Source organism: Schistocerca piceifrons, chromosome 7 (assembly GCF_021461385.2).
Source record: "Schistocerca piceifrons isolate TAMUIC-IGC-003096 chromosome 7, iqSchPice1.1, whole genome shotgun sequence".
In the NCBI taxonomy this organism is placed as follows: domain Eukaryota; kingdom Metazoa; phylum Arthropoda; class Insecta; order Orthoptera; family Acrididae; genus Schistocerca; species Schistocerca piceifrons.
In genome coordinates this window covers 250,857,331-250,879,940 of record NC_060144.1, presented here as the reverse complement: position 1 = coordinate 250,879,940, position 22,610 = coordinate 250,857,331, and the positions used below count along the sequence as shown (strand labels likewise).

General features: G+C 42.4%; 1 protein-coding gene across 1 annotated transcript in view; it reads left to right on the top strand.

Annotated features, from left to right (window-relative positions):
* Positions 1-1,376: 1,376 nt before the first annotated feature.
* Positions 1,377-22,610, top strand: part of LOC124805601 (myrosinase 1-like) — a gene marked incomplete at its 5' end in the record, with an annotated part of 126,735 nt that continues 105,501 nt past the window's right edge. Inside the window, 3 exons of the mRNA XM_047266168.1 lie at positions 1,377-1,385; positions 4,692-4,761; positions 9,881-10,014. Coding sequence (XP_047122124.1) covers positions 1,377-1,385; positions 4,692-4,761; positions 9,881-10,014 — 213 coding nt within the window. The remainder of the gene's footprint in view (positions 1,386-4,691; positions 4,762-9,880; positions 10,015-22,610) is intronic.

Genomic DNA, 22,610 nt, shown 5'->3' with positions numbered 1-22,610 from the left:
ATATGCCTTACATTTCCAGAAGAAATATACATCCAAAGGCAGTACGTAAATTTTTATGCGGAATGTTAAACCGTTCAATGTCTTAAATCGCAAAGAATCATTTACTATTTTGTATCCTTGTGAGCGCTCGCAGAATCACATTGCAGTATACACTTTTGGTTATTTGTGGTGTTATCATTAAGAATAATCGCGAGAAATAATTTGAAAGCGTCCTTTGAGATCTTCCCACTTGCGCTAGTCTTTAGTTGTGTATTTGGTGAAAGACTGTCTTCAACAACCTTTTAACCTTCGGACCTAAAGTTTCTTCCTGGATACAAATTTACAGTTTTTGTTGATAGGTGTCCGCTCATTGAAAGTCCAACGTCTATTATATGAATTGTATTGTGTGCACACTGGGCTAAGGCAACAGTTGATGTTTCCCCTTTTTTTAGATACTGTCGCACCAGAAGTTAGTTAATAAATAAATCCACTTTGATCAACGTTCCAAATTCATTGTGACTGTATTTGAAAATATGGAGTTCATAATTAAATCCACTCTGGTCAGTGTTTCAAATTCACTGTGCCTTTATTTGGAAACCTGGAGTTTTCTGGTTTACTTCTCCGAACAAGACAGGCCTCAGACTGACGAATATCTTGGTCTTTCTCTAGCTGTATATCTGTGGTTGTCATGAAACCAATGATGTTTCTACTGCACATTCACTATTCTGCCTTGAGACGTAGTATTAAAAAATGCTGCGCGTTTAAACTACACTCCTGGAAATGGAAAAAAGAACACATTGACACCGGTGTGTCAGACCCACCATACTTGCTCCGGACACTGCGAGAGGGCTGTACAAGCAATGATCACACGCACGGCACAGCGGACACACCAGGAACCGCGGTGTTGGCCGTCGAATGGCGCTAGCTGCGAAGCATTTGTGCACCGCCGCCGTCAGTGTCAGCCAGTTTGCCGTGGCATACGGAGCTCCATCGCAGTCTTTAACACTGGTAGCATGCCGCGACAGCGTGGACGTGAACCGTATGTGCAGTTGACGGACTTTAAGCGAGGGCGTATAGTGGGCATGTGGGAGGCCGGGTGGACGTACCGCCGAATTGCTCAACATGTGGGGCGTGAGGTCTCCACAGTACATCGATGTTGTCGCCAGTGGTCGGCGGAAGGTGCACGTGCCCGTCGACCTGGGACCGGACCGCAGCGACGCACGGATGCACGCCAAGACCGTAGGATCCTACGCAGTGCCGTAGGGGACCGTACCGCCACTTCCCAGCAAATTAGGGACACTGTTGCTCCTGGGGTATCGGCGAGGACCATTCGCAACCGTCTCCATGAAGCTGGGCTACGGTCCCGCACACCGTTAGGCCGTCTTCCGCTCACGCCCCAACATCGTGCAGCCCGCCTCCAGTGGTGTCGCGACAGGCGTGGATGGAGGGACGAATGGAGACGTGTCGTCTTCAGCGATGAGAGTCGCTTCTGCCTTGGTGCCAATGTTGGTCGTATGCATGTTTGGCGCCATGCAGGTGAGCGCCACAATCAGGACTGCATACGACCGAGGCACACAGGGCCAACACCCGGCATCATGGTGTGGGGAGCGATCTCCTACACTGGCCATACACCACTGGTGATCGTCGAGGGGACACTGAATAGTGCACGGTACATCCAAACCGTCATCGAACCCATCGTTCTACCATTCCTAGACCGGCAAGGGAACTTGCTGTTCCAACAGGACAATGCACGTCCGCATGTATCCCGTGCCACCCAACGTGCTCTAGAAGGTGTAAGTCAACTACCCTGGCCAGCAAGATCTCCGGATCTGTCCCCCATTGAGCATGTTTGGGACTGGATGAAGCGTCGTCTCACGCGGTCTGCACGTCCAGCACGAACGCTGGTCCAACTGAGGCGCCAGGTGGAAATGGCATGGCACGCCGTTCCACAGGACTACATCCAGCATCTCTACGATCGTCTCCATGGGAGAATAGCAGCCTGCATTGCTGCGAAAGGTGGATATACACTGTACTAGTGCCGACATTGTGCATGCTCTGTTGCCTGTGTCTATGTGCCTGTGGTTCTGTCAGTGTGATCATGTGATGTATCTGACCCCAGGAATGTGTCAATAAAGTTTCCCCTTCCTGGGACAATGAATTCATGGTGTTCTTATTTCAATTTCCAGGAGTGTATTTGTGCCGTATTTCTCTTGCTTTTTACGTTGTCCAAAATTTCAGGCGCCTTTCAATTCTTACTGTGTCGTACTGGGATATAATGTGTTGTTTTATCATCGGTTCTTTGATTGCCTTGTTTCCTCTAAATTGTTTGTTTTTCCTCCACACAATCAAATATTAATTTGAGGTTCAATGAGCTTTTTATAGATGATTGTCTCTTCAGTAACGAGCTGTAAGTCACAACTGTACGTGGATGTGTATAATAATGTAATCATAATACATTCAATACGATCTCCAGAAAAATTTTGTTAAAATACTAACAGTATACGATTTCTTTTCCGGTGAAGGTTAATAGCCAGTACAACTGTTAGCTTCTGTTGTACGAGTCCTGTATCAGCCACTGTTGCTAGAACTACAATCTTGAACACTATTAATCGTGTTATCTTATATACGAGGTGCGGCTAGAAAAAAACCGGACTGATGCTGGAAAAAACATTTATTTACAATTATTTACAATTTCATGTTATCTCCTTCAATGTACTCTCCTCCTCGGTCTCTACACCGCTCCATACGAATTTTCCACTGTTCATAGCAATGCTGCAGATCATTTTCGTTAAGTCCATACATTACTTCCGTCGCTTTTTCTTTTACTGCTTCAACAGTCTCAAATCTAGTTCCTTTCAAAGCTGACTTGACTTTAGGGAAAAGAAAAAAGTCACAGGGGGCCAAATCAGGTGAGTAGGGTGGATGATCTAAGATGGGAATGTTGTGTTTTGCCAAAAACGTCTTCACTGACAACGCTCTGTGAGCTGGGGCATTGTCTTGGTGAAGGATCCATGACTTTTTTCTCCACAAATCGTTCCGTTTTCTCCGTACTCGCTCACGTAGGGTAGCCAGGACGCTAATGTAGTAATGCTGATTCACTGTTTGTTCCTCTGGTACCCAATCAATGTGCACAATCCCTTTGATGCCAAAAAAAACAATCATCATTGCCTTGAATTTCGATTTTGACATTCGTGCTTTTTTTTGTCGTGGAGAACCAGGAGTTTTCCAATGCATCGATTTTGTAAGAAGGTGGAATCACTTTCAATGTTTTCCAGGATGTCAGAACAAATCATTCTTCGGCGTTCCTTCTGTTCAATTGTGAGACACTTTGGAACCATTTTTGAACACACTTTGTTCATGTTGAAACTTTCATGAAGAATCTGCCTAACACTTTCCTTGTCAACTCCTGTTAACTCAGACACTGCTCTGATTGTTAAACGGCGATCTTGTCGAACAAGTTTAGCGATTTTTTCAATGTTTGCATCAGTTTTTGCTGACAATGGTCTGCCAGTGCGAGTGTCATCACTGGTGTCTTCGCGGCCATCTTTAAATCGTTTAAACCACTCAAACACTTGTGTTCGCGATAAACAATCATCGCCGTACACTTGTTGGAACATTACAAACGTTTCACTTGCAGATTTTCCTAGTTTGAAACAAAATTTGATGTTAACACGCTGTTCTTTCTGTACACTCAACATTTTCCGACGCACAGACAAAACGTCAACTACTTAAAACAGACGCCACGGGCAGACTGAGTGCAGGAGGCAGATGAAACTCGAGCAGTAGGCGGAGCGAGAGTCACGTGACAGGCCACGCGACTTTCAGCCTTATTTAATTCGTTTTATTGTTTCACCAGTACTAGTCCGGTTTTTTTCTAGCCACACCTCGTATAGTCGCTTTCTTCATCCACTGTCGTATCCATTGCAACTCCAGTTGAGCAGTCAAATGAATGATCATGTTTCTGGACAAACCGATTCACAAAAATCATTGCGACAGCGTCATCATCACGTCCTACACCGTCTTCTGATGGATAAAGCTTTAACTTGTAAGCGATAATACTTAAAACATTCCAACGTTTGGTGGATTAGTTCATTTTTGCTGTATATATATGAGAATACTGACATACTTATACTAAACATGTTCACTACTTGCTGAGGTAACTGACTGACTGGCGTGTTAACCTCCACTTCTCCAAAACCGCAAGCGCTGCAGTGTACAAACCAAGAGCAACATAATCAAACGCCGTCGTAGGCGGGAAAATGTGAGACAGGTCTGTGTAGATATTTTTAATTAGAAATTCCTGTTCGAGCCGAGAGACATCCCTTCTAAGAAGTGGAGAACTGTTGCAGGTGTCGGTTTGCGATAAGAAAAGACGTTATCTCTAGCTTCAGAAAGTTAATACATTATGCAATGACTGAAGTTGTGAGCTCTATAGCGGACCCAAATTTTGTAAACACTTGACGCTATCACTGGACTGCAGCTGTATTACGGCGATAAAAACCAGGACGAAATTAAAGCAATCAACTTTATAGACAGTAGGCTTTGAAAGACGTGGCAGCTTTAGTTGTGAGGCAGAGACCATGTTATCCAAACGAGTAGTGCTGCTGCTAGCTGCGTGCCTGGCCTCCACAGCAGAAGCCGCGCTCTGGCCGGCGGCAGCAGACTCCCACCAATCTCCGCTGACTCTCTCGCGAGCGGGGGCCGTCAACCAGTTCCCTGACGGCTTCATGCTGGGCGCAGCCACCGCTGCCTACCAGATCGAGGGCGGCTGGGACGCCGACGGTGAGTGACAGAGGCTGTAGGGACAGAAATTCACAAGTGCTAGTGCTAGTGTATCTTCCTCTCCACTTTGCCAAACGGCCTTGTTAAGTTAGTAACACCGGTCTCTCTCCCCCCTCTGATCACCGCAGTTAAACAACGATGGTCCCGGTTAGTACTTGGCTGGGCGACCGTCTGGAGAAAGCCGGGTGCTGATAATTTTAAGAACACCCACGTCGTCCAGGTGGTGTCCAGCTGAAAGAGGTGCACCAGGACGTCGTGCCGCACGACACTTGTTTTTTCGCACTTTTACTTCGAATTATGGTCACCTACATGGTAAAAGACCCAATCATCAAGAAGTAAACGATGAATCTTAATGTTTTACCGCCGTAATGAGTATTTCATAAGGTTTTGTGCTTGCACCCAGATGACGTCGACATCCTGCCTCAATATTTAGCCTCACAACCATTCAGCCTCTCTAGTGAGTTAAGCACTTTCTCAATGAAAAACTCATGCTTGAATGGTTCACGGGAATCGCTTTGTATGGTCTTGTGTAATTTGCGTATTACATCCGCAAGGCTACTGCTCGTGATCTTTCGGTGCTGCTGACTCATTACTGTTGTGGTTCACCTGTTTATGTGGGGCTCGCTAGAAAAGAGCCAGCGAGTTTATAGGGTCATCGTAGTCCAATGCTCCCGGTTTCCATATGCGTGTGTCGGGGAAAGCATAGCCACAAGCCGCGGACCAATTGTACGAGCACGGGAAAGGTCTTCGTGCCCGACTTAACTGTCCTGGCTTCGATTCTCCATCTGTGTTAAAATCGTTGCATTCGTTTGTCTGCGTCTGACAGTTCCTTAGTGCCGAAAGTGATGATTATTGGCATTTACTGAGTTGACATCCTGTTTCCGTTCAAAAAAATCTTGAAATGTGTGAGAAATCTTATGGAACTTAACTGCTAAGGTCATCAGTGCCTAAACTTACACACTTCTTAACCTAAATTATCCTAAGGACAAACACACAAATCCATGCCCGAGGGAGGACTCGAACCTCCGCCGGGACCAGCCGCACACTCCATGACAGCAGCGCCTTACACCGCTTTTTTTTTATCTCATTTTGTTCGTTTTGTTCGTTGTATCTGCTCGGGGCGGACGTCGCAAGACACCAGTTTCAGTTCGTTGTTGACCCATTAACTCAGTTTTTTTATTACAGAGGACAGCTAACCCTCTGACCGAACATGCTGAGCTACCGTGCCGGCAACTCTCGCGGCCCTGTCTCTGTGAATTAAGTCGTTACCTACAAGTATTTCAACTGCTTCTTTAATGGTGGACTCCCAATACACGGAGACAGACTACTGGATTCTGGTTTCTCCACAGATTATTCCGTGACCCTCGTCTTCATTTAAAGAAAGGCACTTTTTTTAAGGAAGAGATGCAGATTTCTTTCCAAAGATTTTTCAGAATTAGAGTTTTAATCCAATTAAAAATATTTTTAATTCTCACAAACAAGAGAATTTTTCCCAAAACTTTTTCTTTTCGAAATAATGATTTAGTTCTCGCCTAAGAAGATATAATCTGTTCTGTAGAAATGTTTTTCCTTTTTCCTTAAGAAACGTTTAATTCTTTTCCGACTAAGGTTATTTTTATGAAGTTCAGTTTTTCGAAGGACAACCTCAATTTTAAGCAAGAAGAGTTTCAATGTTTTATGACAGAAGAGTTCAGTTTTGTAAGTAGGCTGTTTAGGTTTTTTTATTGGTAACGCCACCTCTGTATGAAAATCACTGGCTGTACTGTGTGCAGTCTGTGGCTGCTTTGCATTGTTGTAATACTCGCCAATGTAGTGTTGGGCAGCGGCAGCTCGATGTGAACAGCGCGTAGCGTTGCGCAGTTGGAGGTGAGCCGCCAGCAGTGGTGGATGTGGGGAGAGAGATGGCGGAGTTTTGAAATTTGTCATGAACTGCTATATTTATATATGATGATATCAAGGTAAATACATTGTTTGTTCTCTATTAATATCTTTCATTTGCTAACTATCCCTATCAGTAGTTAGTGCCTTCCATAGTTTGAATCTTTTATTTAGCTGGCAGTAGTGGCGCTCGCTGTATTGCAGTAGCTTGAGCAGCGAAGATTTTTTTGAGGTAAGTGATTTGTGAAAGGTATAGTTTAATGTTAGTCAGGGCCATTCTTTTGTAGGGAATTTTGAAAGTCAGACTGCGTTGCGCTAACAAAATATTGTGTGTCAGTTTAAGCACAGTCATGTATAATTGTTCAAAGGGGACGTTTCAGTTTCATCTAAAAATTGCTCTACAGTATGTGTCGAAAACACACACACGGACCGATACCTGCGCAAAGTGTCAAATCACCACCCGAGTCACAAATGAGGCATGATTAATACGCTGGTAACACGAGTAAGACGAATATGAGAGACGCAGAATCTCAGTCACGAGAATGAAAAGTGTTCTGAGGAGCAATCGGTAATCCAGAAGTTACATTAGAGGTGAGCAAGTGACACACTGGGAAAAGAAATTTTGGGTACGGTCTTTCTGCAATACATTGCCAGAGTGACGAACAGAATCGGCCATATAGTGCGCAAACACAGCGTAAAGACGATTTATTATCCGACAAAGAAGATCAAAGAGAGTTTCACATCAGCAGAGGACAAAAGGGACCAACTTGCAATGTCGGGAATATACCGCATACCATGTAGATGCAGAAAAGTTCATATTGGAATGATGGGACGATCAGGGCCAGGATCAGCATCAGAGAACGTAAGCGGCATTGCAGATTGGGGCAGGTGGAGAAATCGGCCGTGTGAGATTAACCACACATTAAAATTAGCCGACACGGAAGATCTTGCTGTAGAGTAGATCTGCCACGCCCGCTTGTCCAGAGAAGCTATAGAAGTACACAAACATGAGAACAGCTGCAAGAAGAAAGAAGAAAGCCTCAAGATGGATTCCCGTGCTGCAGCGAACGACCGCTGCAGGTAGCGAGGGGAGAACATCACCGGAAATGACCACGGAAAAGGTCTTGTGCGTTGGCGCGCCAGGTAAATACACTCCTGGAAATGGAAAAAAGAACACATTGACACCGGTGTGTCAGACCCACCATACTTGCTCCGGACACTGAGAGAGGGCTGTACAAGCAATGATCACACGCACGGCACAGCGGACACACCAGGAACCGCGGTGTTGGCCGTCGAATGGCGCTAGCTGCGCAGCATTTGTGCACCTCCGCCGTCAGTGTCAGCCAGTTTGCCGTGGCATACGGAGCTCCATCGCAGTCTTTAACACTGGTAGCATGCCGCGACAGCGTGGACGTGAACCGTATGTGCAGTTGACGGACTTTGAGCGAGGGCGTATAGTGGGCATGCGGGAGGCCGGGTGGACGTACCGCCGAATTGCTCAACACGTGGGGCGTGAGGTCTCCACAGTACATCGATGTTGTCGCCAGTGGTCGGCGGAAGGTGCACGTGCCCGTCGACCTGGGACCGGACCGCAGCGACGCACGGATGCACGCCAAGACCATAGGATCCTACACAGTGCCATAGGGGACCGCACCGCAACTTCCCAGCAAATTAGGGACACTGTTGCTCCTGGGGTATCGGCGAGGACCATTCGCAACCGTCTCCATGTAGCTGGGCTACGGTCCCGCACACCGTTAGGCCGTCTTCCGCTCACGCCCCAACATCGTGCAGCCTGCCTCCAGTGGTGTCGCGACAGGCGTGAATGGAGCGACGAATGGAGACGTGTCGTCTTCAGCGATGAGAGTCGCTTCTGCCTTGGTGCCAATGATGGTCGTATGCGTGTTTGGCGCCGTGCAGGTGAGCGCCACAATCAGGACTGCATACGACCGAGGCACACAGGGCCAACACCCGGCATCATGGTGTGGGGAGCGATCTCCTACACTGGCCGTACACCACTGGTGATCGTCGAGGGGACACTGAATAGTGCACGGTACATCCAAACCGTCATCGAACCCATCGTTCTACCATTCCTAGACCGGCAAGGGAACTTGCTGTTCCAACAGGACAATGCACGTCCGCATGTATCCCGTGCCACCCAACGTGCTCTAGAAGGTGTAAGTCAACTACCCTGGCCAGCAAGATCTCCGGATCTGTCCCCCATTGAGCATGTTTGGGACTGGATGAAGCGTCGTCTCACGCGGTCTGCACGTCCAGCACGAACGCTGGTCCAACTGAGGCGCCAGGTGGAAATGGCATGGCAAGCCGTTCCACAGGACTACATCCATGGGAGAATAGCAGCCTGCATTGCTGCGAAAGGTGGATATACACTGTACTAGTGCCGACATTGTGCATGCTCTGTTGCCTGTGTCTATGTGCCTGTGGTTCTGTCAGTGTGATCATGTGATGTATCTGACCCCAGGCATGTGTCAATAAAGTTTCCCTTTCCTGGGGCAATGAATTCACGGTGTTCTTATTTCAATTTCCAGGAGTGTACAATCTGCGGCTGCGAGCTTGACTCCAGTCCACCACCAGCAATGGTGGCCGAAGCTTTGGCAGTGCCAGCCACTGGTAATGGCGAAACATCAAAAAAATCATCAAACAAACGTCACCCGAAAAACCCGAGATAGAATCCAACAGGCAGTTTGACGACGAGTTGCCACGAAAGCCTTAACAATTTCACTCCTAATTTTCTTTTAAGAAACTTAATACTTTTTCGAAGCTCAGTTTTAATAACTCGAAGAAAAGGGTTGGCAGCCCCTTAGAAATACATTCGTTCCCTTCATTTGCCGTCTGCATCCCGTGGATTTACAAAACTTCTGTTGAAATTACCGTCGCTTCGATCTGAAACTTAAATTACTTTGCTCAGTTTTTTCACCAGTCTCAGTCAAACGTCACTCTCCTAGTATATGACGGTGATTCGGGTACCACGTCAAGACGCAGTATGAATGTGGAGTCTGAAATAATGTTGTTGGCAAGTAGACACAAGTTCCCTGTAGCTCTGCAGTAGTGCAAGGCATACCCTATGCCAGAAATCTCCCATTTGCCACACTATTTACCGAGTTAACTGAACTTTTACATCCTAGTCCCAACAGGATAGTAAAACTCTCATTCACAGAGAGGTAGCTTATTAAATCAGAGTTGCTTTTTGGACATTTCTGATCCACTATTCCTCATTTTACAGGAAAGGGTGAGAGCATATGGGACCGGATGTTGCACGAACATCCAGAATACGGCACCAACGGCGACAACGGGTATGTGGCCTGCGACTCGTATCACAAGTATGCGGAGGACGTACAGGCTCTGAAGAATTTGAGTGTGAGTATGGATTAAACCCTTCATCGAAACTGTCTTCCTATGTTAACTTCAGCTTGCTTCTCCTGTTACGATTTCGAATTCAGATATTGTCGAGTACCTACCTACAGTATCGTAAATTGGGATGGAGTTGCAAACTTCAGTTACAGTAATTGTTTATTCGTAACTATTTCGTCGCTTTAAAGGAGTTCACGTTGAACTTTGTTTTGCTGATTGTTAAAGAACGCAGTGAACTGTTTACGTGCCTTAAGCGCTTATTATTCGAATCATAAACAAGAAATTAGACAAAAGTACTTAAAAATTTATCTCACTGTTACATCAAAAGGTGAAATTTCGTAGTGGCTGACCAGGTTGTGTTTACTTTCACGAGAGTGTGACCCCTGTCCAGTTCAGAAATTAAGGACGTGTGTTGTGTTATGAAAAAACTCTATTAAAGCTTGTGGAAAGAATCTTTCACTTTGCTGCAGAGGGTGCTCTGTATTGAAACTTCCTGGCAGATTAGAACTGCGTGTCGGACCGGGACTCGAAACCTCGTCTCTCGCAAGCAGTGTTCTTACCGACTGAGCGCCCAGGCACGATTCACGACCTGTCCTCAGATTTTTACTTCTGTCAGTGGCTTTCTCTTACTTTCCAACCTTCTCAATTCTCCTTCGATAGTTTGGAGAAGAACGCTCCTGGAAAATGGGTATTACTATTGAAGCTGTTCCTCCCATTAATGTCCTACTGCGAAAAAAGACCTCCAAATTGGGAACTACATACTTTATGAAAAGGTGGTTAAGATTTGATGCCTGTAATTAAAAAGTCTGCAGCCATCTTAAGCCTGCAGCAAACATACAATGAAAAATTGCAGCACCAAAAAAGAATTAACGAAGAGTAATGATATTTCGGGAATACATTTGTCTTGGTAACATATTTGATTAAAATTGCAGTATCACAGGTAAGTGCGAGACAAGCCATTGCAGATGTGAACGACTGGTACATTAATAACCGACGTGCATAAACTGTGTTGTACAGGTCTCGGATGCCAGTTTGTGGGATGGAGTTACATGCCTGTTGCATATTATTGGTTAATACAGCAACGGATAATACTGGTTTTGAATGACGCTGGAGTTGTCGGTGAATGACGTCCGACATGCGCACTATTAGAGACAGTGAAAGGTGGCTACACTGAGCCACTGCGCCAGAGATTGCGCCAAAGAGTATTATTAAGCCGCCTCCACAGTGCCTGTTAAGAACTCGTAGCAGTCAGTGCTTGTCGAGAGCTCGTAGTAGTCAGTGCCTGTTAAGAACTCGTAGTAGTCAGTGCTTGTCGAGAGCTCGTAATAGTCAGTGCCTGTTAAGAACTCGTAGCAGTCAGTGCCCGTCAAGGTCTCGTGGTAGTCTGTGCTGAGATGTTGTAGCAGAGAGTGTTTGTTGAGATGTGCTATTAGGCAGTGCTTGCTGAGATGTGATATTGGAGAGTTCTGGTTGAGATATAATGTAAGGATTAGAATGATTTTCATCAATATAAATGAGGTAATTAACTCAATTTGTTTTTATTTTAGTGTCCTAAATAATGCGTCATTACAGGTTCAGTCAACAAAGCATCTGGCGTGTGTTCTTGTATTAGAGTGTAATTCTACTTTCCTTGAGCAATTATGGTATTTCTAATTTTCTTTTATCACGTCAGTATAATTGGTATTTAAAAATTCTTGTCTTGTTGAAGAAGAACCGTGCCAGATGTGTACGTTGAGTCACACTCCTACACACAGAACAAATACATTTGTGCTTGGGTTTTGTAGGTTTTGTAGTTGCTGGGGACTTAATTAATTAATTGTGTTAACGAAAAATTTCATTTCATTCTTGTTGTTGTTCTTTGCAATCAGATAGCGTAATAATACTAGTCAGGGCCAATCGATTACGAGACACAGCGTAATCGGACATACAGCTACGAAAAACTAAAAAACTATTTACATTATATTTAATTAAGCCCCCATGCACGTGGCGACCCTGCCAGGATCGTCCCTTGGAATTCTTCTGATTGTAAAAATAGTAGACCGTAGTATTGTTGTAGTAATTTGAGTTTAGTAATTGTAGTCTGTATTGCATGTGTAGATTTGGTAATTGTCATTTTTCTAATGGTATTTTTCAAAATTTAAATTGTTGTCTTGTCTACGGGTTTGACAATTTAGTGCAATTATTTCAATTGTTCGATTAATCGTGTTTGAGGGAAACTTTTCATGTAAATGGTATTGTTGGAGATAAAGAGTCATTGTGTGTAATTTTCGTACAGTGACGAATTTTTTTATGTTTTGTAAATGATTACGCAATCGATGAAGAAGGCAAAGATGATGGATAGTGAGAATGACGAAATTGTTAACATGGCGAACTCGCCAACAGAGGAAAACAGTGTGATGAATAATGAAGTGGAAAACAATGTAATAAGTTGGGAAAATAGTCCGAACCTTTTAAAAATTTTTCTCAATCAGAAAATTCACAGAATACGAGATCAACAATAGAAGATTCTGAAATAGTATCGAACACAGATAGCTTTATGGCTATGCAGAAGGAAGTTAGTTTTGTGGGAAATGTTAGGGGCGAAAAGAATTTGGAACCAGCTGATATGGAGCAGTTGATGGGTGTAATATTAAATTTGGGATCAGAATTGAAAACACGGTTAGGCTCACAAATGGGAACAATTAAAACAGAGATAGGAACAATTAAAACTCAGATAGGAACAATTACAACTGGTATGGGAACAATGGAAACACGGTTAGACTCACTTGGATCACAGTTAGGATCTGAATTTAAAACAGAGATGGGAACTTTGGAAACACGGATAGATTCACGAATAGGGACATGTTTCAAAAATATGAAAGATGAATTAAAGAAAGAAATCAGAGAAGAAGTACAACCAATTTTGAATGCTCACAATAATAGATTAATTGCAGTAGAAATCAGACAAAGGAAACAGGATAAAGAACAGGAAGAAAGAGATCGCGTGATAGTTCAAAAATTTTCAGAGTTAAATTTACAACGTGCACACGATAAGAAAGAAATATTTGAGAGAATCGAGGAATCCGTACCAAATGACAGATTAAATAACCTAACACAACAGTATGAACAGTTAACTACTAAATGTGTTAATACTGAAACCCGAGTCGCGACACTTACGGAAGACGTAAATAAACAGAAAGAACAAGTAGGTGATTTATCGGAAAGAGTTGAGGAGATTTCAGACAAATTGACAAATCTTAGTTTAAATGGGGACAGAGATTCAGATGATACAGCACCATTGCCATTTGCAGAAACCGAAGAGTACCAGAACATAAATAAGCATGTTGAAAATCAGGGAAAATTTAATGAACGTGTGAAAAGGGAAGTTGAGGCATTACGAAAGCAAGTCAAACAAATTGAAGGCGAAATCGTAGGAAAAGACAGCAGAAGAAATTTAGAATCACCGATAGCAGAGGGCTTTGAAGAAAATAATTTATTTCATTTACGAGAAGCAACAAGAGAGCGCCAGGCGCGTGAACTTGACAATAATCGTCATTGGGACTGGGACAGACGCGGTAGGTCTTTGTCGCCACGAGGCGAAAATTTTGACTATAAACACTTTTTGACTGTTCGGAAATTTAAGATCTTCCGCAATTCTAAGAATGACATACGTCCATGTTCATGGTTAGATCAATTTATGTACGCACTCCCACTAAATTGGCCATTAAGACACAAATTGGAAATTATGTGCGGCTATTAAAGTCCTCAGGGGATTCACTACTCTAAGTGAATATGTGCCGTAGCGAGCATAGGGCCCCGAGCTGTAGTGGTGTTATTTCTCTTTTAGTTTTCTGTACCGCTGCCTACTCTTTTACTATTCTTTGCATCTGTCAAAACAACTCTTCGACTGTCAATCTATCTAGTGAGTAAGTAAACAATAACCGGATTTGACTAATTTACCCATAAGTGATTTCGGAGTGTGGAGTTACTGTACCTTCAGCAGCATTCATTCTTAGCTTAAATGAAATTTTACCTGTTTATCTTCGTGACACTATTACTTCTTATGTTGACGATATTCTTATTGCTAAACATTCTTGGAATGAGCACAACAAAATTTTGGATTCATTATTACGTATTTTTGCATGAGTTGGCACTACAGTGAACTTGGAAAAATCTGAATTTGGTCGTTCTCAGGTGAAATTTCTCGGTCACATTCTTTCTACAGAAGGTATTCTTCCTGATCCAGAGAAACTAGACGCTATTCAGTTCGCAATGACATTCCTGTTAAACGAAAATCGGTCGACAACTCTGTTTGGTTAGTTTGTATTCCTGATGAGTGGGTTAATAAGCTGATTTGGTATACGCATTTCAGTTATGCACACTTTGGTCCCAGAAAATGCTTTCATAAGTTACGAGAAAATTGTTATTTCAGTAATATGGAAAAACGTATTCGATCTGTTCTGGCCAAATGCAAATTATGTCAAAAGGCTAAGCCGCCAACAGTTTCTCACAGAGCACCGTTGTTTCCTATCATTCCAGCGAAATTAAAGGAGATGGCTGCAGTCGATTTGTTCGGTCCAGTGGTTCGTTCTACTAATGGTTTTGCGTACATTTTAGTAGCAGTGGAGTTGACGTCAAAATATGTATGTGTTACACCTTTACGCAAAGCAACAGCTCGTTCAGTATCTAACGCTTTTATCAAACATTTTCTTAAAGAAGTTGGTCATGTTGATAAGGTTATATCAGATAATGGATCACAGTTTCGTTCTAAAATTTGGCTTCGTACTCTACAGCGTCGTAAAATTAAACCAATTTTCATTTCACTTTTTCACCCTCAATCTAACGCTTCAGAGAGATGGATGAAGGAAATCAATAAATTGTGTCGACTTTATTGTCATCAGAATCACAGAACGTGGGATCAGTATCTTCATATTTTTCAAAACATTCTGAATGAACTCTCTAATGATTCAACTTCTTTACCGCCTATACTGGTATTAAAAAATAAAGCACCGACAAATCGCATATCTGAAATCGTTCCTTTTCCGCCTACACGGAAACTGCGGCATTCTGAAGTTGTGAACCCGGCTCTACGAAATATTGCATCTGCGGCTGCTAGAAGAGAGAGATCAGCTAAACGTCCTGGTCGTTTAAAAATCTTGTCAGTTGGTCGGAAGGTGTTAATTAAGTCCCACCGTTTGTCTCACAAAGGAAAAGGCTTGTGTCGCAAATTTTTTCTGCTTTATAACGGTCCATATAGAATTCGTAAAATTATTCATGATAACACTGTCGAAGTAGAAACTCTTAAATCTCGACGCTCTGAAGGAATACATCATATGTCTAACGTAAAAATTTTTGTGGAATGATATACTTTTGAAAAATTTTTGTGGAATGACATACTTCAGAGAAACTCACAGCTACATGTAAACATGCGGAGAGTACAAGGATACCGCGCTGTGTTTTGGCGGCGGCACATACTCAAAGCAACAGTCAAGTCTGCGCGCCGCACAAGGCAGTCGTTGACCGCGAACAATTGCTTTCTACGTCACGCGCCTACAGCTGATCGAGCGCTCAGTGCGAATGCACTGACAGCCGTAAACAAATACACAGTTTAATTTTTCCGACTAAATTCAGTATAAAGCTATAGTGACTTGATGAATTATTTTATTAACATTCAGTATTTTTCAGGATACGGTTGTATAAAATATTTAAGAACTTCAGGTAAATTCTGTGTCTTTCTACGTTAAGAGGACTTGCTATAGAGAAAATTTCAGAAAGAATGTAATTTCGAAGAAGAAACTAATAAACTAAAAAGGGTAACTATTAATTGAGTTCATTTTTCAGGTAACATATTTCCACTTAGGTACGTACTTTAGACGTAATTTGCTGCTCGCAATTACGTGATTCATACTTTGTGCTAAATTTCATGTTCTATGAAATTACTTGTGAAGCGACGTGCTTGCGTACGTTAACTGAATTTGACAATGATTATTAATGAACTGGGTTGTAACTTGTGTATATTATGCATCGCTGGGCTGCACTGCTTTTTCACTGATGTCATACTTTTTAATTATGTGCCTGCTGTGCTTATTTATTTAAATTATAATTGTCACCTGATTTATTGTGCTGATGTGGTTAGGTATGTAAGTTATACTTTGTGATTTATCTGCTTGCGCCTTCATGTTTACTTAGTAAGATTACATATGAACATTTATTTGCTTATGCTGATATGATGCTAATGACATGTTTCCTGCTTTACGTATGGATTGCATATTTATACATATCTGTTGTTGTCATAACTACTCTTTAATTTGGTGTATAGAAATGCTGATATACTGTGTACAAACAGAGAGTTTAGGTCACACTATTGGATTAATTATAGATTGTTCGCTTGGCAGAGCCTCGTTGTAAGGATTGTGCTGCATCCACTTGTTGACATTCTGTTCTCTACTGGTATATTTACTCGCTATTGCTTGTTTTGCTTACGCTCAGTGCCTTATATTTTTAAGATAAGAAAATGAACTGCTATAATTCGACGAACGACATTAGTACAAAGAACTTCGTTGAAGTCACATGAGCTGGAGGTTTTATGGAAGCTGTATAAATTTATGCTAATAGGAAGGAAGCTAACGACATGACATACCATTACTAGGTTTAGACCATTAACAGTTATTACACTGCATTTTTCGTGAGCAATTGAAATAGGAAGTGACACTTTACACAAGAAATACTCCACATGTTTGCTTCTGTTTGCCATAATTCTTGAAGTGGTGTGCATACTGTGAAATATTATGATTATTCACACTCCGTAATCGTACTTAATTACTGAGAGTTATTCGAACTAAGTCTGTTAGAGGTCATGTATGCATTTCTTTGTTTATAATTCATAATGAGCAGAAGATTTGGGTCAGATGGATTACACAGAGGTTGTGTGTTGGCAATGTGTCTTCAGATTGTATGGGATGATGAACTGAAGTTTGCATTAGGATTTTACCTGTACTTGTTCGAGGAGACTGACTAGAGGAAAGAGTTGTTATGGAAGTGAAATGAGATTGGTAATAAGGTTTATATGTATCGACGCATTGAAGAGGTGTTATTGAGGTATTATTGAGATTGTGTGAAGCTGATGATTATTGGAGTTTTGGTGGATAAGAGGTAAAGTAAGTGAGGAGCATATATTGGCAATAAGGTTTATATGTATCGACGTATTGAAGAGGTATTATTAAGATTGTGTGAAGTTGATGATTATTGGAGTTTTGGTGGATAAGAGGTAAAGTAAGTGAGATGCATATTTTTTTTGTTGGTCTTATGGAACAAGGAGGATGAAGATAGCAGACTAGAACACTAAAGTAGAAGGAAGGTAGTCTATACACACACTTTGTTAAATCACTAAGCAGTATATACTTTTTTTGAAGAGAGGAAGTAATTGCATATCTTGGCTCACTGACAGTTGTTCAACAACAGTACATTTGATCTGGCTTGGCAAACATTGGTCTTGACATGATGACTATGACGTTGACCTAACTATTATTGACTGTTATACATTGCTGCCACTATTACTTGATTCACATGATGAACATCAGATTTTGACAGAATTACATTTACACAGTTAACACCATTCAATTACACAGTAGTACTTAATGTGGATGAAAGATGAATGAGTGTGTTTTGTGTGTTTTCCTTTCCTAATCCTACCCACCTATCTCGTAAATATTATTTTATTTGTTTGTAGTGGCTTGCACTGACACCCATAAATATTATAGGTTTACTGATATTTGAGTATTTGTAATAGTTAATATGAAAATTATCTGACATCATTTGTGTGTTTGTTATGATTTGTATGTTTAGTGTAAAAGCATTAGTATGTGCATTCAAACTATTGTTCATGCCTGAACTGTCTGATTAGTGATGGTAAATATTATGAACTGTTACCTGCACTTTTTCAACATAATGTGTGACACTTAGGAATGATTAATTTCTGCTGATGAACTGTGTGATCAGTGATAGTGAATATTATGGACTGCTCTCTGGACCTACTCAACATTGCTGGGTGCAACTGATGGACTGCTTCTACTAAAATGATGTCACTTGTTGGTGTCTGCACCTGCTCAACATTGCTGGGTGCAACTAATGGACTGCTTCTACTGAAATGATGTCACTTGTTGGTGTCTGCACCTACTCAACATTGCTGGGTGCCACTAATGGAACTGCTTCTACTGAAATGAAGTCACTTGTTGGTGTCTGCACCTTCTCAACATTGCTGGGTGCAACTGATGGACTGCTTCTACTGAAATGATGTCACTTGTTGGTGTCTGCACCTGCTCAACATTGCTGGGTGCAACTGATGGACTGCTTCTACTGAAATGATGTCACTTGTCGGTGTCTGCACCTGCTTAACATTGCTGGGTGCAACTGATGGACTGCTTCTGCTGAAATGATGTCACTTGTTGGTGTTTGCACCTGTTGACCATTGCTGGGTTGGAATTATCAACTATTTTTTTTTTTGAATAATTAAAAGTATTTTATGTGAACATTTGTATAAACTGATTTTTTGTGTATTGTGCAAACTATTATGTAAAGCCACATGTATGAAAAGAATTTGTATTGCCTACTGTATTTTATATATTAGGTTATTGAAAGGTCAGTGCAAAGCCAAAATTTACTAATTATGTGATATTTAGGTATTAATATTATCTTTTATTTTTGTCTGTATTTTTGTGGACGAATTTGGTGGTATTTTCACCACCAATGCTGGCAAAAATACCATCAAATTCTGGCCTGTGGAGGAGGGGCATATGAAAGGTCGCTACACTGAGCCACTGCGCCAGAGATTGCGCCAAAGAGTATTATTAAGCCGCCTCCACAGTGCCTGTTAAGAACCCGTAGCAGTCAGTGCTTGTCGAGAGCTCGTAGTAGTAAGTGCCTGTTAAGAACTCGTAGTAGTCAGTGCTTGTCGAGAGCTCGTAATAGTCAGTGCCTGTTAAGAACTCGTAGCAGTCAGTGCCTGTCGAGGTCTCGTGGTAGTCTGTGCTGAGATGTTGTAGCAGAGAGTGTTTGTTGAGATGTGCTATTAGGCAGTGCTTGCTGAGATGTGATATTGGAGAGTTCTGGTTGAGATATAATGTAAGGATTAGAATGATTTTCATCAATATGAATGAGGTAATTAACTCAATTTGTTTTTATTTTAGTGTCCTAAATAATGCGTCATTACAGGTTCAGTCAATAAAGCATCTGGCGTGTGTTCTTGTATTAGAGTGTAATTCTACTTTCCTTGAGCAATTATGGTATTTCTAATTTTCTTTTATCACGTCAGTATAATTGGTATTTAAAAATTCTTGTCTTGTTGAAGAAGAACCGTGCCAGATGTGTACGTTGAGTCACACTCCCACACACAGAACAAATACATTTGTGCTTGGGTTTTGTAGGTTTTATAGTTTCTGGGGACTTAATTAATTAATTGTGTTAACGAAAAATTTCATTTCATTCTTGTTGTTGTTCTTTGCAATCAGATAGCGTAATAATACTAGTCAGGGCCAACCGATTACGAGACACAGCGTAATCGGACATACAGGTACGAAAAACTAAAAAATTATTTACATTATATTTAATTAAGCCCCCATGCAACAGATCTGGTGGTCGAAAAGGTTACGGGAGCATGTGAACACCCTGTTTATAATGCTACGTTCCAACAGCAGTATGTGAGAGACCGTTATCCTGTTGAAAAAGAGCCCCTGGAACGCTCAGGTCGACCCACTAGATTGACGTAGAAATCTGCAGTCAGGGTTCGTGAGATAACCAAGTGAGTGCTCTCACTGTCATACGAATTCGCACGTGTAAATCTAGGTGTAGGTCCGGTGCGTCAAGGCTGTACACAGGCTTGTTCCAGGCGTTCACCTGGCCCCCTTTTTGCCAGTGCTAGACAGATTTTTATGTCTTCCATGCTTTGTTCGTCGTTGGTTATTCTGCTGCCTAGGTAGCGTAATTCCTTAACTTCTTCTACTTCGAGACCATCAGTCATGATGTTAAGTTTCTCACTGTTCTCTTTTCTGCTACTCTTCATTACTTTCGTCTTTCTTCGATTTACTTTCAGTCCACTTTCTGTACTCATTAGACTGTTCGTTCCATTCAGCAGATCATGTCATCAGCGAAACCAGCCGGCCGCGGTGGCCGAGCGGTTCAAGGCGCTTCAGTCCGGAACCGCGCGACTGCCACGGTCGCAAGTTCGAATCCTGCCTCGGGCATGGATGTGTGTGACGTCCTTAGGTTGGTTAGGTTTAAGTAGTTCTAAGTTCTAGGGGGCTGATGACCTAAGATGTTGAGTCCCATAGTCTCAGAGTCTCCTGAACCTTTCTTTTATTTCCATCATTGCTTCTTCGATGTACAGATTGAACAGTAGGGGCGAAAGGCTACGTCCGTGCCTTACACCCTTTTTAATCCGAACATTTCGTTCTTGGTCGTACACTCTTAATATTCCCTCTTGGTTCCTGTACATATTGTATATTACTTGTCTGTCCCTATAGCTTATCCCTTTCTAGTATTTCGAACACATTACACCATTTTATTTTGTCGACCGCTTTTTAGAGGTCGATAAATCCTAAGAATGAATCTTGATTTTTCTTTAATCTTGCTTACATATCAACCGCTACGTCACAATTGCCTCTCTGGTGCCTTTCCTTTCCTAAAGCCAAACTGATCGTCGTCTAACACAGCCTGAATTTTCTTTTCCATTCTTCTGTGTATTATTATTGTCAGCAACTTGGATGCATGAGCTATTAAGCTGATTGTGCGATAATTCTCGCACCTGTAAGCTCTTGCAGTCTCCGGAAATGTGTGGATGATATTTTTTCGAAAGTCAGATGGTATGTCACCGGACTCATACATTCTACACAACAACGTGAATAGTCGTTTTGCTGCCACTTCACCTAATGATTTTAGAAATTCTGATGGAATGTTATCTATCCCTTCTGCCTTTTTTGATCATAAGTCCTCCAAATCTCTATTAAATTCCGATTCTAATATTGGGTAACCTGTCACCTCTAAATCGACTCCTATTTCATCTATCACATCAGACATATCTTCCTCCTCAGAGCTGTCTTCGATTTACTCTTTCCAGCTATCCGCTCTCACCTTTGCATTTAACAGTGGAATTCCCGTTGCACCCTTAATGTTATCATCCTTCCTTTTATTTCCACCGAAGGTTGTTTTGACTTTCCTGTACTTCCGACAATCATTTCGTTTTCGATTTTTTCACCTTTTTCATGCAGCCATTAAAGAGTAAAAAAATGGAAATGTCGTGTGGCTAGGGCCTCCCGTCGGGTAGACCGTTCGCCTGGTGCAGGTATTTCGATTTGACGCCACTTAGGCGACCTGCGCGTCGATGGGGATGAAATGATGATGATTAGGACAACACAACACCCAGTCCCTGAGCGGAGAAAATCTCCGATCCAACCGGGAATCGAACCCGGGCCCTTAGGATTGATAGTCTGTCACGCTGACCATTCAGCTACCGGGGCGGACCATTAAAGAGTACATTTAGTAGATCGAATGATTATTTCACATACTGTAACTGCAGTTGGCTGTTGCAGCCTGGTGTTGCAGGGAGACTGGTTGATTTAGGGAAAGATGTTGGGGCTTTGCAGCTGGTGTATATTTGGCCTCTCGCGTCCTATGGGCGGAAAAGGAGATGGCATCCTGAATTGCTTTTTATATTTCTCTAGAAGCATAACTGCGTTTGTCGAGGTAACTTCACTCTCAGAACGGTCAACTTCAAAGTTCTAAAATGGTAGTGTCACATCAGGGGCTTCTTCATGGTGTGAAAACAGGAGTGTGCATTTACTGCAACACTAACTGTTGAACCGAACTTGTTTCACCAAATTGTGTCTTCTGGTGTGTATGTGAGCAGTACACACTATCTGATCAAAAGTATTTTCCACTACATGTGTCACTATAGGTGAAGCCAGCATTATAAATGGAGGCAGGGGAGTATTGTGGTGCCAGTAGAGAAGCTGTAACAGCAGACTGGTCGCTCATGAGACTTAGAACGTGGGTTAGACATTGGATGCTATCTGAGCAACAGATCCATCACGGACATTTCAATCCTTCTGAAGATACCGGTTATTGGTGATGTGACTGTGAAGTGAAAATGCGAAAAACTGTCACAACTAAAGTGAGACCAGGCAGATATCTTATACTGACGGACAGGGGCCGGCGAGCACTGAGGAGGGGGTAGTAAAAAGCAATCACGTGAAATCAGCGGAAGGAGTCGGTGTGGCCGAACGGTTCTAGGTACTTCAGTCTGGAGCCGTGCGACCGCTACAGTTGCATGATCGAATCCTGCCTCGGGCATTTATGTGTGTGACATCCTTAGGTTAGTTAGGTTTAAGTAGTTCTAAGTTCTAGGGGACTGATGACCTCAGATGTTAGGTCCTACAGTGCTCAGAGCCATTTGAACCATTTTTTTTTGGTGAGTCACTTGTGAGTTCCAAAGTGCTATACACAGTCCAGATAGCACAGTAACTGTGCGTAGTGAGTTAAGAAAAGGAAAGGGATACGGTAATCGGTGAGAAACTCATAACTCAAACATTTCTGCAGCCATGTTAACTGACGCTTGATGTGGTGTAAAGAAC